The sequence below is a fragment of the Ranitomeya variabilis genome, chromosome 2 (genome assembly GCF_051348905.1).
Source record: "Ranitomeya variabilis isolate aRanVar5 chromosome 2, aRanVar5.hap1, whole genome shotgun sequence".
Taxonomy (NCBI): domain Eukaryota; kingdom Metazoa; phylum Chordata; class Amphibia; order Anura; family Dendrobatidae; genus Ranitomeya; species Ranitomeya variabilis.
This window is the reverse complement of record NC_135233.1, coordinates 474632523-474649871: the sequence shown is the minus strand read 5'-3', so window position 1 is coordinate 474649871 and position 17349 is coordinate 474632523. Positions and strand designations below refer to the sequence as shown.

General features: G+C 42.9%; 1 protein-coding gene across 3 annotated transcripts in view; it reads right to left on the bottom strand.

Moving 5' to 3' along the window:
- The window catches only part of LOC143806831 (uncharacterized), a 197921-nt gene that overhangs the window by 120111 nt on the left and 60461 nt on the right, over window positions 1–17349 (bottom strand). For all 3 annotated transcript variants that reach the window (XM_077287779.1, XM_077287781.1, XM_077287780.1), the window contains exon 3: window positions 10025–10063. In XM_077287779.1, the coding sequence (XP_077143894.1) occupies window positions 10025–10063 (39 nt within the window). The remainder of the gene's footprint in view (window positions 1–10024; window positions 10064–17349) is intronic.

The window sequence follows — 17349 nt, the reverse complement described above, 5'->3', positions numbered from 1 at the left end:
CTGGCGATATCGCCTAGTGTGACGGTACCTTAAATGTGATTCCTGATTTTGCTGGAAGCTCTAGGGGGCTGGTGTTCTCCCCCCGGGCCGTTAGACGGTTCGGGGGTTCTTGAATATCCAGCGTGGAAATTTTGATAGGGTTTTTGCTGACCATATAAGTCATCTTACTATATTCTGCTATTAGTCAGTGGGCCTCTCTTTGCTAAATATCTAGTTCATTCTTACGTTTGTCTTTTCTCCTTACCTCACCGTTATTATTTGTTGGGGGCTTGTATCCAACTTTTGGGGTCTTTTCTCTGGAGGCAAGAAAGGTCTATCTTTTCCCTTCTATGGTTAGTAAGTTCTCCGGCTGGCGCGAGACGTCTAGAACCAACGTAGGCACGTTCCCCGGCTGCTGCTATTTGTGGTGCTAGGATTAGATATATGGTCAGCCCAGTTACCACTGCCCTATGAGCTGGTTTTTTGTGTTTGCAGACTTGGTATGTACTTTTGAGACCCTCTGCCATTGGGGTCATAACAGTATGCCAGGCCAAGGTTGAATGTTTAATGCATTGCAGAAGTGGGATTACAAGAAAGGAAAGTCTGAGTTTTTTTTTTTTTTTTTTTCCTCTCTTCCTCCCCTTTACCTCTGAGTGGCTTGTGCTTGCTGCAGACATGAATGTCCAGACTTTGATTACAAGTGTGGATCAGCTTGCTGCTCGTGTGCAGGGCATACAAGATTTTGTTACCAGTAGTCCAATGTCTGAACCTAAAATACCTATTCCTGAACTGTTCTCTGGAGACCGATTTAAGTTTAGGAATTTCAGGAATAATTGTAAATTGTTTCTATCTCTGAGACCCCGTTCATCTGGAGACTCAGCTCAGCAAGTAAAAATTGTTATCTCTTTCTTACGGGGCGACCCTCAGGATTGGGCCTTCTCGCTAGCGCCAGGAGATCCGGCATTGGCAAATATTGATGCATTTTTTCTGGCGCTCGGATTGCTTTACGAGGAACCCAATCTTGAAATTCAGGCAGAAAAAGCCTTGCTGGCTATTTCTCAGGGTCAGGATGAAGCTGAAGTGTATTGCCAAAAATTTCGGAAATGGTCCGTGCTTACTCAGTGGAATGAGTGTGCTCTAGCCGCAAATTTCAGAAATGGCCTTTCTGAAGCCATTAAGAATGTGATGGTGGGTTTCTCCATTCCTACAGGTCTGAATGATTCCATGGCGCTGGCTATTCAAATTGACCGGCGTTTGCGGGAGCGCAAAGCCGCGAATCCTCTGGTGGTGTTGTCTGAACAAACACCTGATTTAATGCAATGTGGTAGAATTCAGACTAGAAATGAACGGAAAAATCATAGACGTCAGAATGGGTTGTGTTTTTACTGTGGTGATTCTACACATGTTATATCAGCATGCTCTAAACGCCTAACTAGGGTTGTTAGTCCTGTCGCCATTGGTAATTTGCAACCTAAATTTATTTTGTCTGTAACTTTAATTTGCTCATTGTTCTCCTACCCTGTTATGGCGTTTGTGGATTCAGGTGCTGCCCTGAGTCTTATGGATCTGTCGTTTGCCAAGCGCTGTGGTTTTGTTCTTGAGCCGTTGGTAAATCCTATCCCTCTTAGAGGTATTGATGCTACGCCATTGGCGGAAAATAAACCGCAGTTTTGGACACAGGTAACCATGTGCATGACTCCTGAACATCGGGAGGTGATTCGTTTTCTTGTTCTGCATAAAATGCATGATTTGGTCGTTTTGGGTCTGCCATGGTTACAGACCCATAATCCAGTCTTGGATTGGAAGGCAATGTCTGTGTCAAGTTGGGGCTGTCAGGGAATTCATGGTGATTCCCCGCCGGTGTCTATTGCTTCCTCTACTCCTTCGGAAGTTCCTGAGTATTTGTCTGATTACCAGGATGTATTCAGCGAGTCCAGGTCCAGTGCTCTTCCTCCTCATAGGGACTGTGACTGCGCTATAGATTTGATTCCAGGTAGTAAATTTCCTAAGGGAAGATTATTTAATCTGTCTGTACCTGAGCATACCGCAATGCGTTCGTATATCAAGGAATCTCTGGAGAAGGGGCATATCCGTCCATCCTCTTCCCCTCTTGGTGCGGGATTCTTTTTTGTGGCCAAGAAGGACGGATCTTTGAGACCTTGTATTGACTATCGGCTTCTGAATAAAATCACTGTTAAATTTCAGTATCCTTTGCCTCTGTTGTCGGACTTGTTTGCCCGGATTAAGGGTGCCAAGTGGTTCACCAAGATAGATCTTCGTGGTGCGTACAACCTTGTGCGCATTAAGCAAGGAGATGAATGGAAAACTGCATTTAATACGCCCGAAGGTCATTTTGAGTACTTGGTGATGCCTTTCGGGCTCTCTAATGCTCCTTCAGTGTTTCAGTCCTTTATGCATGATATTTTCCGGAAGTATCTGGATAAATTTATGATTGTTTATCTGGATGATATTCTGGTTTTTTCTGATGATTGGGACTCGCATGTAGAGCAGGTCAGGATGGTGTTTCAGGTTTTGCGTGAGAATGCTTTGTTTGTTAAGGGCTCAAAGTGTCTCTTTGGAGTACAGAAGGTTCCCTTTTTGGGTTTTATTTTTTCCCCTTCTGCGGTGGAGATGGACCCAGTCAAGGTCCGAGCTATTCATGATTGGACTCAACCCACGTCAGTTAAAAGTCTTCAGAAGTTCTTGGGTTTTGCTAACTTCTACCGTCGTTTTATCGCTAATTTTTCTAGCGTTGTTAAACCTTTGACGGATATGACCAAGAAAGGTTCTGATGTTGCTAACTGGGCTCCTGCAGCCGTGGAAGCCTTTCAAGAGTTGAAGCGCCGGTTTACTTCGGCACCTGTTTTGTGCCAGCCTGATGTCTCACTTCCCTTTCAGGTTGAAGTGGATGCTTCTGAGATTGGGGCAGGGGCCGTTTTGTCGCAGAGAGTCCCTGGTTGCTCTGTAATGAGACCATGTGCCTTTTTCTCTAGGAAGTTTTCGCCTGCTGAGCGGAATTATGATGTTGGCAATCGGGAGTTGTTAGCCATGAAGTGGGCATTTGAGGAGTGGCGTCATTGGCTCGAGGGTGCTAAGCATCGTGTGGTGGTCTTGACTGATCACAAAAATCTGATGTATCTCGAGTCTGCTAAACGCCTGAATCCTAGACAGGCCCGCTGGTCATTGTTTTTCTCCCGTTTTGACTTTGTGGTCTCGTATTTACCAGGTTCAAAGAATGTGAAGGCTGATGCTCTTTCAAGGAGCTTTGTGCCTGACTCTCCTGGAGTCGCAGAACCAGTTGGTATTCTCAAAGAGGGAGTTATCCTGTCAGCCATTTCTCCGGATTTGCGACGTGTGTTGCAGAGATTTCAGGCTGGTAGACCTGACTCTTGTCCACCTGACAGACTGTTTGTTCCTGATAAGTGGACCAGCAGAGTCATTTCCGAGGTTCATTCCTCGGTGTTGGCAGGGCATCCGGGAATTTTTGGCACCAGAGATCTGGTGGCTAGGTCCTTTTGGTGGCCCTCCTTGTCACGGGATGTGCGGTCATTTGCGCAGTCCTGTGGGACTTGTGCTCGAGCTAAGCCTTGCTGTTCTCGTGCCAGCGGGTTGCTCTTGCCCTTGCCTGTCCCGAAGAGGCCTTGGACACACATTTCCATGGATTTCATTTCAGATCTTCCGGTGTCTCAGGGCATGTCTGTCATCTGGGTGGTATGTGATCGCTTTTCCAAGATGGTCCATTTGGTATCTTTGCCTAAGCTGCCTTCCTCTTCCGATCTGGTTCCTTTGTTCTTTCAGAATGTGGTTCGTTTACACGGCATTCCTGAGAATATTGTGTCTGACAGAGGATCCCAGTTTGTTTCCAGGTTCTGGCGATCCTTTTGTGCTAAGATGGGCATTGATTTGTCGTTTTCGTCTGCCTTTCATCCTCAGACTAATGGACAAACGGAGCGAACTAATCAGACTCTGGAGGCTTATTTGAGGTGTTTTGTTTCTGCAGATCAGGATGATTGGGTGACCTTCTTGCCGTTGGCTGAGTTTGCCCTTAATAATCGGGCTAGTTCCGCTACTTTGGTTTCGCCATTTTTTTGCAACTCTGGTTTCCATCCTCGTTTTTCCTCGGGACATGTGGAGCCTTCTGACTGTCCTGGGGTAGATTCCGTGGTGGGTAGGTTGCAGCGGATCTGGAATCATGTGGTGGACAACTTGAAGTTGTCACAGGAGAAGGCTCAGCGTTTTGCCAACCGCCGCCGCGGTGTGGGTCCCCGACTTCGTGTTGGGGATTTGGTATGGCTGTCTTCTCGATTTGTTCCTATGAAGGTCTCCTCTCCTAAATTTAAGCCTCGCTTCATCGGTCCTTACAAGATATTGGAAATCCTTAATCCTGTGTCCTTTCGCTTGGATCTTCCGGTGTCGTTTGCCATTCACAACGTGTTCCATAGGTCTTTGTTGCGGCGGTACGTTGTACCTGTGGTTCCTTCTGTTGAGCCTCCTGCTCCGGTGTTGGTTGAGGGCGAGTTGGAGTACGTGGTGGAGAAGATCTTGGATTCTCGTCTCTCCAGGCGGAGGCTTCAGTATCTGGTCAAGTGGAAGGGCTATGGTCAGGAGGATAATTCCTGGGTGGTTGCCTCTGATGTGCATGCGGCCGATTTAGTTCATGCCTTTCACGCTGCTCATCCTGATCGCCCTGGTGGTCTTGGTGAGGGTTCGGTGACCCCTCCTTAAAGGGGGGGTACTGTTGTGAATTATACTTTTTTGGCTCCCTCTTGTGGTCACTAGTGATATGACTCTGGGATTGTCTTTCCTCAGTTAGGCACCCACCTGGGTCGTTAGTCCAGGGGTGTTGCTATATAAACTTCCTGGTTTCTCAGTCCAGTGCCTGGCATCGTTGTAATCAGTTCCTTTCTGTTTGCTCCTGTCTGCTGGTCTTGGATCTTGCAAAATTAAGCTAAGTCCTGCTTCCTTGTTTTTTGGTTATTTGCTTTGCTCTTATTTTTTGTCCAGCTTGTACTAAATGTGATTCCTGATTTTGCTGGAAGCTCTAGGGGGCTGGTGTTCTCCCCCCGGGCCATTAGACGGTTCGGGGGTTCTTGAATATCCGGCGTGGAAATTTTGATAGGGTTTTTGCTGACCATATAAGTCATCTTACTATATTCTGCTATTAGTCAGTGGGCCTCTCTTTGCTAAATATCTAGTTCATTCTTACATTTGTCTTTTCTCCTTACCTCACCATTATTATTTGTTGGGGGCTTGTATCCAACTTTTGGGGTCTTTTCTCTGGAGGCAAGAAAGGTCTATCTTTTCCCTTCTAGGGTTAGTTAGTTCTCCGGCTGGCGCGAGACGTCTAGAACCAACGTAGGCACGTTCCCCGGCTGCTGCTATTTGTGGTGCTAGGATTAGATATATGGTCAGCCCAGTTACCACTGCCCTATGAGCTGGTTTTTTGTGTTTGCAGACTTGGTATGTACTTTTGAGACCCTCTGCCATTGGGGCCATAACAGGTACCTCCTAGTCTATGATTGTTCCGTGAAATCTAGACTACATACAAAATATTAAGGAAAATGGAAAAGGAAAATGTCCTGATGAAGGACTTGATCTGAAACAAACGTTGGGGCACGTTCCTACACCCACCAGTGTGATCATACAGGTAACTGCTTATCCCAGCTACTCCTAGCCACATATTTACTCATTATTGTGCCTTTCATTCTTTATCAACCCTTTCCCTCATATCCTGTATTGGTTAGCTTTGTCTGCACTACCAAGCAGGGCTACACATTGGCACCATGCAATATTTACACATTAACTTTATAATACTTTGATCTTCCATGTAGCCTCTCAGTTATTCTTTTACTTGCTTACCATTATTTACATACAGTATAGGCTCATCATATACAGTTACCATTCATGGACTATTTACTCTACCTTTAAAGAGACATACATGCACTTTATGTTGTAGCATATATATACTTCTGAATGAATATATATATATATATATATATATATATATATATATATATATATATATATATATATATATATATATATATACATACATACATACATACATACAGTGGTGTTCAAAAGTCCTGCATAGACATAGGATAAATTGATTTTTCAAGTTTTAAGCGTTTTCTGTCAAATATCTTCGATGCTAATATGACATATTATATATGGTTTTGTTCAGAATACAATTTTGCATTCTCTCCCTGTAATATTTTTTAGCTTTTGAAGCAGTTTTGCCTGAAATTATTGCAACAAGGCCTAAAAGAAGCCTTTAAAGACAGCCATACAAAGACAAAGGTGAAAACTGTTGGCATTGAAATATTTAAAATGGAGGAAGGAAGAGTGGGAAAAAGTGCTATTTAGTGATAAAAGCACTTTTTGCATTTTAGGAAATGATGGCAAGTCTTATGTGAGAAGGTTCCCACATGAAGAGTACAAGCCAGAGTGTTTGAGCTTCTCTGTGAAACATCCAATAAAAGTAATGGTCTGGGGCTGTATGGCAGCCAATGGTGTTGGAAGGCTTCATATTGTGGAGGGTATGGTTAAAGGGACTCTGTCACCTGAATTTGGAGGGAACAATTTTCAGCCATAGGGGCGGGGTTTTCGGGTGTTTGATTCACCCTTTCCTTACCCGCTGGCTGCATGCTGGCCGCAATATTGGATTGAAGTTCATTCTCTGTCCTCCGTAGTACATGCCTGCACAAGGCAATCTTGCCTTACGCAAAAAAACACATAGCCATCCTCAATAAGAAAATGCTGCCTTCTGCTCAACACCTGTTTTCAGAGGATTATATCTTCCAGGATGATAATGCTCCTTGTCACAGAGCTAAGACAGTAACGGAATGGAAAAAAAGAACAAGGTGGCTACTATTGACTGGCCAGCTCAGTCCCCGGACCTCAATCCAATTGGCACAAGGTATCATTAGAGATATCTAGAAAACAGCCAAGGACCAAGAGTGAGTTGATTGAGGCTCTGATACAGACCTGGAACCACATCATCACTCGTGAACATCTGCAGAAGCTTGTTCACTCAATGCCACAGAGATGCAAGCTGGTGCTCAAGAGCAAAGGCTGGCCAATAAAGTATTAGAAGCTAAAGATGCACTCAAAAGGCCCTTTTCAGGACTCTGAATTAAATAAAAAATAATAAATCTTAAAAAGTAAAATTTAAGTCTGTGTGGACTTGCTTTGGAAGTTAATGAACTTAGAAACCTGTTCACCATTCTACACACTGTACTGGTGTAGGTATGGTTATGCTGTAAAAAAAATTATCAAAAATGTGCATACCAAGACAATTTATACACTTGGGACATTCAAAAATGAGTATGGCATACAATGAGGGATTACAAAAACATATATGTTCCACCAGTTTCACTGTAGAGATACAGAAGTATGAAACATATAGTTTTCTTCACGCCTATGCAGGACTTTTGAACACCATTGTGTATATATATATATATATATATATATATATATATATATATATATATATATATATATATATATATATATATATATATATACACAATATATATATATATATATATATATATACACAATATATATATAGGACCCGTAGAAGCGCAGACACAGCGCGAATCGGCCGTCGTCCTCCCCTGCTCACACGAGCTCCGGCTCCCTCTCCCCCGGCCATGAATTTTATCTGGAGTTGTTATTAATAAAGAAGTGACTTTTGAAGACTGGTGAGTGCCCTTATCGCTTTTCTTACAAGGATTATGCACACAGAAGTCTTTTTTCCTGAAGGAGCACCCGAAGTCCTAAGTCAGCGGTATATGGATGAGTGGCATCTGGTGGCATACCCTGAATAGAGTCTCGTTAACACCGTTGGATGAGGGATTGTGCCGCTCGTGTTTTGCTTTTCTTTGCAGTAGTATTTGAGATATATATATATACACAGTACAGACGGAAAGTTTGGACACACCTTCTCATTTAAAGATTTTTCTGTATTTTCATGACTATGAAAATTGTACATTCACACTGAAGACATCAAAACTATGAATTAACACATGTGGAATTATATACTTAACAAAAAAGTGTGAAACAACTGAAAATATGTCTTATATTCTTGGTTCTTCAAAGTAGCCACCTTTTGCTTTGATGACTGCTTTGCACAGTCTTTAGAATTGAGTCCTCAGTGGTTGATACCTTTTAATGGCTAACTGAAAAGATGGTAACAAATTGCAAGCTTTCGAGACTACATACGTCTCTTCATCAGGCAAAGACTAAAACAAATTCTGAAGAATCACATATTTACGCACAACACAGTATAGAAAGAAAAAAAAAAAGAGGGGAAAAAACCATGGATAAGCCAGGTGACGTGAAGCAGAATTACCATGGGTGATAAACAGTTACGTCCATAAATATTGGGCCAATTCTTAGATAAGGATTGTTTTATTGTCCTGTGATTAGGGTCTCTGTTGTGATGACTCCACATGGTCTGATGGGCAAGTTCCTTAGTTGATGTAAAAAGACATAAATCCGTGTGACACATTCATTTCTGTCATGATGAAGGGAGCTTAGTCTCCAGAAACGCGTTGAGATTCTTACCCATATGGCTTGTGCTGAAGTCTGTATCCTCTATGCTTAAAAGTATGTGAATAAAGAAAACTCTTTTTTACGGATTCGGTGAAGCTGGACATTCTTTTCTTTTTTGGGGCTGCATTATACCTTATGAGGGGGTTGCATTATACTCTATGAGAGGGGCTACATTATATTCTATGAGGGGCTGCATTATACTATACGAGGGCTGCATTATATTCTATGAGGGGGTTACCCCAACCCCTGCTACATAACATGTGTACTACCTTATATTATACACTGATATTAGCGTGTTTTACCACATAATCGGTGGACTTGTATTTTTTATGTAGCTACATAGTGGGCCCCGAGAATAATTTTCTCTGGTGGGCCCAAGGTGCTCAAGTCAGACGCTGCCCTTAGATGTGAATAATGCATCAGCTCTGAACTGCTGGGCCTCTTTATAGGTTGCAATAAAAAGTTAATAATGGACAACATAGATAAGATAACATAAGCTGACGTTACATCGAGATAATGGGGAATGAGTGTTTGTTTCACAGTCTTTCAAGCTTCCGATCACCCAATGAACAAGCCAAATGTTTATCTGGTGAAATGATGTTTTTGCACAGCCCAAACGATCATCCTTCTTGGCAGTGCATCGTCCTGTGTAAGCAGATTTTCCAAGGCTGAGAACCTTGGCAGCCTATGTGCACCGACCAATCTATTACACATCATTCCGTGTGTGCCATTACCGTGGTCTGCATGTGTACACGGGCTATTGAACAATCACTGATTGATAAAGGGTTACCGATTGGTGGTCGGTTAGTGCTGCAGTATATGTAAACCTTTAATATAATTTCATTTGTTTGGGGTATCATGTTGGAAGAGTGATTAATGGAGCAAAAGGACTGAGGCGGCATCAGACGGAACAGAAAGTTTATGAATGGGAGACCCCCCACAACCTAATATTTGAATATTTTTTTGGTATTACTTTGCACTGAAACATTATTTTTTACTTTGATATATAGGGGCATTGGAGTCATCAGCATGAAAACAAGTGAATGCCCACCCTTGGAGCTGCGGTCTCACATCCTGATGTAGTCTAAGGTTGAGTGCATTGCCATCATTCTGGTGAAAAATAAAGCACTTTGGCAACACTTGCAAATCATGTCACTCGCACACAGGGGTATGAAAAAAGTAACTAATTGGACGATTAGTTTGTGGAAAGCATCACCTCCCCAACTAGTTAGCCTCTAATTACATATCACAATCCCGGTTACAAAATTTATTTTAGGAATATTCAAAAATCTATAAGAAACTTGTTAGAAAGTATATAAAGGGATCAAGGGGGCTGTGGAAGATGACCGGTTCCTCTTAAATCTAGTAATTTTATGAATTCAATTGTTTTGCATTGAACTTAGAAGGCATCATTTACAGTCATATAGTTATAAGTATCATACAAATAAAATGTGAGAATAAGGGACAATCAGGTGTAAAGACTTACTCATAGTCTTTGCAGAATTGCCGTATACAGCGTAGGAAACTGCAAATTGAAAACATAAATTGAAAACATAGCACAATAGAAGCCAAAAGCTTCAACATAGTATTACTACATTGTGTATATTAGTTATGTAAATACAGATTCAAGTTATTTCTGTGATCATTGTGGGTTTTTCTGTCATTAAATGAGGGGTACCAACAATTTTGACCTTGTGTTCCTTTGTGGAAGAAATCTGTTTCGTAGTTATTGAGTAATCATTGTTTGAAGTTTTCTTGTAATGATCTATTCATGCATTGGGGCAGGACTGTGGGTAGAGTCTTGTTGCTCTGGCCCCTCTGTCTGCCTCCTATTTCTGAATTTGTCTGTGACCTGCCTCCTATTTTAACCCCTTTACCCCCAAGGGTGGTTTGCACGTTAATGACCGGGCCAATTTTTACAATTCTGACCACTGTCCCTTTATGAGGTTATAACTCTGTAACGCTTCAACGGATCCCGGTGATTCTGACATTGTTTTCTCGTGACATATTGTACTTCATGACAGTTGTAAAATTTATTTAATATTACAAAAAAATGGAAATTTGGCGTAAATTTAGAAAATTTCGCAATTTTCCAACTTTGAATTTTTATGCAATTAAATCTCAGAGATATGTCACACAAAATACTTAATAAGTAACATTTCCCACATGTCTACTTTACATCAGCACAATTTTGGAACCAAAATTTTTTTTGTTAGGGAGTTCTAAGGGTTAAAAGTTGACCAGCAATTTCTCATTTTTACAACACCATTTTTTTTAGGGACCACATATCATTTGAAGTCATTTTGAGGGGTCTATATGATAGAAAATAACCAAGTGTGACACCATTCTAAAAACTGCACCACTCAAGGTGCTCAAAACCACATTCAAGAAGTTTATTAACCCTTCAGGTGTTTCACAGGAATTTTTGGAATGTTTAAATAAAAAATTACATTTAAATTTTTTTTACACAAAATTTATTTCAGCTCCAATTTGTTTTATTTTACCAAGGGTAACAGGAGAAAATGGACCCCAAAAGTTGTTGAACAATTTGTGCTGAGTACGCTGATACCCCATATGTGGGGGTAAACCACTGTTTGGGCGCACCGCAGAGCTCGGAAGGGAAGGAGCGCCATTTGACTTTTCAATGCAAAATTGACTGGAATTGAGATGGGATGCCATGTTGCGTTTGGAGAGCCCCTGATGTGCCTAAACATTGAAACCCCCCACAAGTGACACCATTTTGGAAAGTAGACCCCCTAAGGAACTTATCTAGATGTGTGGTGAGCATTTTGACCCAATAAGTGATTCACAGAAGTTTATAATGCAGAGCCGTAAAAATAAAAAATCATATTTTTTCACAAAAATGATATTTTCACCCCCAATTTTTTATTTTCCCAAGAGTAAGAGAAGAAATTGGACCCCAAAAGTTGTTGCACAATTTGTCCTGAGTACGCTAATACCCCTTATGTGGGGGTAAACCACTGTTTGGGTGCAAGGGAGAGCTCGGAAGGGAAGGAGTGCCGTTTGACTTTTCAATGCAAAATTGACAGGAATTGAGATGGTACGCCATGTTGCGTTTGGAGAGCCACTGATGTGCCAAAACATTGAAACCCCTACAGTTGACACCATTTTGGAAAGTAGACCCCCAAAGGAACTCATCTAGATGTGTTGTGAGAGCTTTGAACCCCCATGTGTTTCACTACAGTTTATATCTCAGAGCCGTGAAAATAAAAAAAAATTTCCCACAAAAATTATTTTTTAGCCCCCAGGTTTGTATTTTCCCAAGAGTAACAGGAGAAATTGGACTGCAAAAGTTGTTGTCCAATTTGTCCTGAGTACGCTGATACCCCATATGTGGGGGGGAACCACCGTTTGGGCGCATGGGAGAGCTCGGAAGGGAAGGAGCACCATTTGGAATGCAGACTTAGGGTACTGTCACACAGTACCATTTTGATCGCTACGACGGCACGATCCGTGACGTCGCAGCGATCGAATGAATATCGCTCCAGCGTCGTAGACTGCGGTCACACGTTGCAATCACGGCGCTGGAGCGATGCCGAAGTCCCCGGTAACCAGGGTAAACATCGGGTAACTAAGCGCAGGGCCGCGCTTAGTAACCCGATGTTTACCGTGGTTACCAGCGTAAAAGTAATAAAAAAAACAAACAGTACATACTTACATTCCGGTGTCTGTCCCCGGCGTTCTGCTTCTCTCCACTGTGTAAGCGCCATAGCCGGCAAGCACAGCGGTGACGTCAGACGTCACCGCTGTGCTCGCTTTCCGGCTGGCAGACGCTCACACAGTGGAGAGAAGCTGAGACGCTGGAGGACAGACACCGGAATGTGAGTATGTACTGTTTGTTTTTTTTACGTTTACGCTGGTAACCACGGTAAACATCGGGTTACTAAGCACGGCCCTGCGCTTAGTTACCCGATGTTTACCCTGGTTACAAGCGAACACATCGCTGGATCGCTGTCACACACAACGATCCAGCGATGTCAGCGGGTGATCAAGCGACGAAAGAAAGTTCCACACGATCTGCTACGACGTACGATTCTCAGCAGGATCCCTGATCGCTGCTGCGTGTCAGACACTGCGATATCGTAACGATATCGCTAGAACGTCATGAATCGTACCGTCGTAGCGATCAAAATGGTACTGTGTGACAGTACCCTTAGATGGAATGGTCTGCAGGCGTCACATTGCGTTTGCAGAGCCTCTAATGTACCTAAACAGTAGAAATCCCCCACAAGTGACCCCATGTTGGAAACTAGACCCCCCAAGGAACTTATCTAGATGTGTTGTGAGAACTTTGAACCCCCAAGTGTTTCACTACAGTTTATAATGCAGAGCCGTGAAAATAAAAAATTATTTTTTAGCCCCCAGGTTTGTATTTTTCCAAGGGCAACAGTTAAAATTGAACCCCAAAAGTTGTTTTCCAATTTGTCCTGAGTACACTGATACCCAATATGTGGGGAGGAACCACCGTTTGGGCGCATGGCAGCGCTCAGAAAGGAAGGCGCACCATTTCGAAAGCAGACTTAGATGGTGTAATACTTATAGGGGATAACTCAGGAGACTCTTTGCGTGGAACAAGACAACTACAAGACACAGTTTTATAAGTGGTAAAGTCTATATTATCACACGGTGATTCAAACAGGTGCAGAGAGAAACTCAAGTCCACAACACTTGGTGCAAATATCAAATGCTGCTCAGCAGTCTATAGGAAACTTCAGAGGAAAATGCAATCACGCAGAAAGTCTATGAAGCACAATTATTCTTGAGGATACTTGACACGAATAAGTCCTTGCTTAGTCCACAACACAGATAGATATGCTTATAAGGCAGTTCAAATAATATCTTAGCTCAACCAGGGAGGTCTGAGTAATAGTCTCAGGTTCTTGCAGAGCAGAAACAGCTTACATGTCCAGCAAATGCAGATGGAAGCAAACACTAGCAGCAGATGAAGGAGGATTACTGGAACTGGTGTATCCAGCAGGAACTCAGAGCAGAGTAGCAGGATAACCCCACAGGTTCACAGGAGCAGGTATATAGCCAGGGAGTCACCAGAGGTCAGGAGCTGGATGCAAGGCAGAATACTCTAGCACAGACTGAAGGTTAGGGTGGAGTTTTATAGCCGTGAAAATAAAAAATCATTTTTTTTCCACAAAAATTATATTTTATCCCCCAGGTTTGTATTTTTCCAAGGGTAACAGTTGAAATTGAACCCCAAAGTTGTTGTCCAATTTGTCCTGAGTATGCTGATATCCAATATGTGGGGGGAACCACCGTTTGGGTGCATGGCAGAGCTCAGAATGGAAGGAGCGCCATTTCGAATGCAGACTTAGATGGATTGGGCTGCAGGTATCACTTTGCATTTGCAGAGCCCCTGATGTAACTAAACAGTTGAAACCCCCCACAAATGACCCCATATTGGAAACTAGACCCCCCAAGGAACTTATCCAGATGTGTTGTGAGAACTTTGAACCCCCAAGTGTTTCACTACAGTTTATAACGCAGAGCCATGAAAATAAAAAATCCTTTTTTTATCCACAAAAATTATTTTTTAGCCCACAGGTTTGTATTTTTCCAAGGGTAACAGTTGAAATTGGACCCCAAAAGTTGTTCTCAAATTTGTCCTGAGTGTGCCGATACCCAATATGTGGGGGGAAGAACCACCATTTGGGAGCATGGCAGAGCTCGGAAGGGAAGGAGCGCCATTTGGAATGCAGACTTAGATTGATTGGTCTGCAGGCGTCACGTTGCATTTGCAGAGCTGTTATGACCCCAATGGCAGAGGGTCTCAGGAATAAATACCAAGTCTGCAAACACAAAAAAACAGCTCATAGGGCAGTGGTAACTGGGCTGACCATATATCTAATCCTAGCACCACAAATAGAAGCAGCCGGGGAACGTGCCTACGTTGGTTCTAGACGTCTCGCGCCAGCCGGAGAACTAACTAACCCTAGAAGGGAAAAGAAAGACCTTTCTTGCCTCCAGAGAAAATACCCCAAAAGTTGGATACAAGCCCCCAACAAATAATAACGGTGAGGTAAGGAGAAAAGACAAATGTAAGAATGAACTAGATATTTAGCAAAGAGAGGCCCACTAGCTAATAGCAGAATATAGTAAGATGACTTATATGGTCAGCAAAAACCCTATTAAAATATCCACGCTGGATATTCAAGAACCCCCGAACCGTCTAACGGCCGGGGGGAAAACACCAGCCCCCTAGAGCTTCCAGCAAGGTCAGAAATCACATTTAGTACAAGCTGGACAAAAATAGTAGCAAAGCAAGTAACTCAAAAAACAAAGAAGCAAGACTTAGCTTAATTTTGCAAGAGCCAGGACCAGCAGACAGGAGCAACAGAAGGATCTGATTACAACGATGCCAGGCACCGGACTAAGGATCCAGGAAGTTAATATAGCGACACCCCTGGACTAACGACCCAGGTGAGTGCCAAACAGAAAAAAGACAATCCCAGAGTCATACCACTAGTGACCACAAGAGGGAGCCAAAAAGTCTAATTCACAACACAGAGCCCCTGATGTAACTAAACAGTAGAAACCACCCATATGTGACCCCATATTGGTAACTAGACCCCCCAAGGAACTTATCTAGATGTGTGGTGAGAACTTTGAACCCCCAAGTGCTTCACTACAGTTTATAACGCAGAGCCGTGAAAATAAAAAATCTTTTTTTTTCCACAAGAATTATTTTTAACCCCCAGTTTTCTATTTTCCGAAGGGTAACATAAGAAATTGGACCCCAAAAGTTGTTGTCCAATGTGTCCTGAGTATGCTGATACCCCATATGTTGGGGTAAACCCATGTTTGGGCGCACGGGAGAGCTCGGAAGGGAAGGAGCACTGTTTTACTTTTTCAACGCAGAATTGGCTGGAATTGAGATCGGACGCCATGTCGCGTTTGGAGAGCCCCTGATGTGCCTAAACAGTGGAAATCCCCCAATTATAACTGAAACCCTAATCCAAACACACCCCTAACTCTAATCTCAATGGTAACCCTAACCACACCCACAACCCTGACACACCCCTAACCCTAATCCCAACCCTATTCCCAACTGTAAATGTAATCCAAACCCTAACCCTAACTGTAGCCCTAACCCTAGCCCTAACCCTAACCCTAGCCCTAGCCCTAGCCCTAGCCCTAACCCTAGCCCTAACCCTACCTTTAGCCCTTACCCTAATGGGAAAATGGAAATAAATAAATGTTTTAAATTTTTCCCTAACTAAGGGGGTGATGAAGGGGGGTTTCATTTACTATTTATAGCGTTTTTTTAGCGGATTTTATGATTGGCAGCCGTCACACACTAAAAGGCGCTTTTTATTGCAAAAAATATTTTTCGTGTTACCACATTTTGAGAGCTATAAGTTTTTCCATATTTTGGGCCACAGAGTCATGTGAGGTCTTGTTTTTTGCGGGACGAGATGACATTTTTATTGGTAACATTTTTGGGCACGTGACATTTTTTGATCGCTTTTTATTCCGATTTTTGTGAGGCAGAATGACCAAAAAACAGCTATTCATGAATTTATTTTGTGGGGGCGTTTATACCGTTCCGCGTTTGGTAAAATGGATAAAGCAACTTTATTCTTCGGGTCAGTACGATTACAGCGATACCTCATTTATATCATTTTTTTATGTTTTGGCGCTTTTATACGATAAAAACTATTTTATAGAAAAAATAATTATTTTTGCATCGCTTTATTCTGAGGACTATAACCTTTTTATTTTTTCCCTGATGATGCTGTATGGCAGCTCGTTTTTTGTGGGACAAGATGACGTTTTCAACGGTACCATGGTTATTTATATCTGTCTTTTTGATCACGTGTTATTCCTCTTTTTGTTCGGCGGTATGATAATACAGCGTTGTTTTTTGCCTCGTTTTTTTTTATGGTGTTCACTGAAGGGGTTAACTAGTAGGATAGTTTTATAGTGCGGGTCGTTACGGACGCGGCAATTCTAAACGTGTACTTTTATTGTTTTTTTTATTTAGATAAAGGAATGTATTTATTGGAACAATATATTTTTGTATTATTTATTTAGGGGGTATTTTTTTGGTTTTTTTTTTACACATGTAATTTTTTTTTATTTTACTTTGTCCCAGGGAGGGACATCACAGTAAAGTGATAGATGGCTGATCTGACACTTTGCTGTGCACTGTGTCAGATCAGCGATCTGACGTGCACAGCAGGGAGGCTTCCCGGCGCCTGCTCTGAGCAGGCGCTGGTAAGTCACCTCCCTGCAGGACTCGGATGCAGCCCCGTGGCCATTTTGGATCCAGGCCTGCAGGAGGGAGGAGGTAAGAGACCCTCAGAGCAACGCGATCACATCACGTTGCTCCTAGGGTCTCAGGGAAGCACGCAGGGAGCCCCCTCCCTGCGCGATGCTTCCCTAGACCGCCGGAACACTGTGATCATGTTTGATCGCAGTGTGTCAGGAGTTAATGTGCCGGGGGTGGTCCGTGACCACTCCTGGCACATAGTGCCGGATGTCAGCTGCGACAGTCAGCTGACACCCGTCCGCGAACGGCCGCGCTCCCCCGTGAGCGCGGCTGATCGCTCTGGACGTACTATTCGGTCCTTGGGAAGTAAGGCCCACCCCACGTGGACGGAATAGTATGTCCAATGGTAGAAAGGGGTTAAATATCCCACCAGTGCCTACATTAGGTCCCAAATAAAATGACTCAGTCATCGGTGCGTGCATGGTTACATCTGTATCGGTCTCCAATAAAGTGGTGTTGGTGGCACATGCACAGTTCAATCCACATCATCCTTAAGAAAACATTCT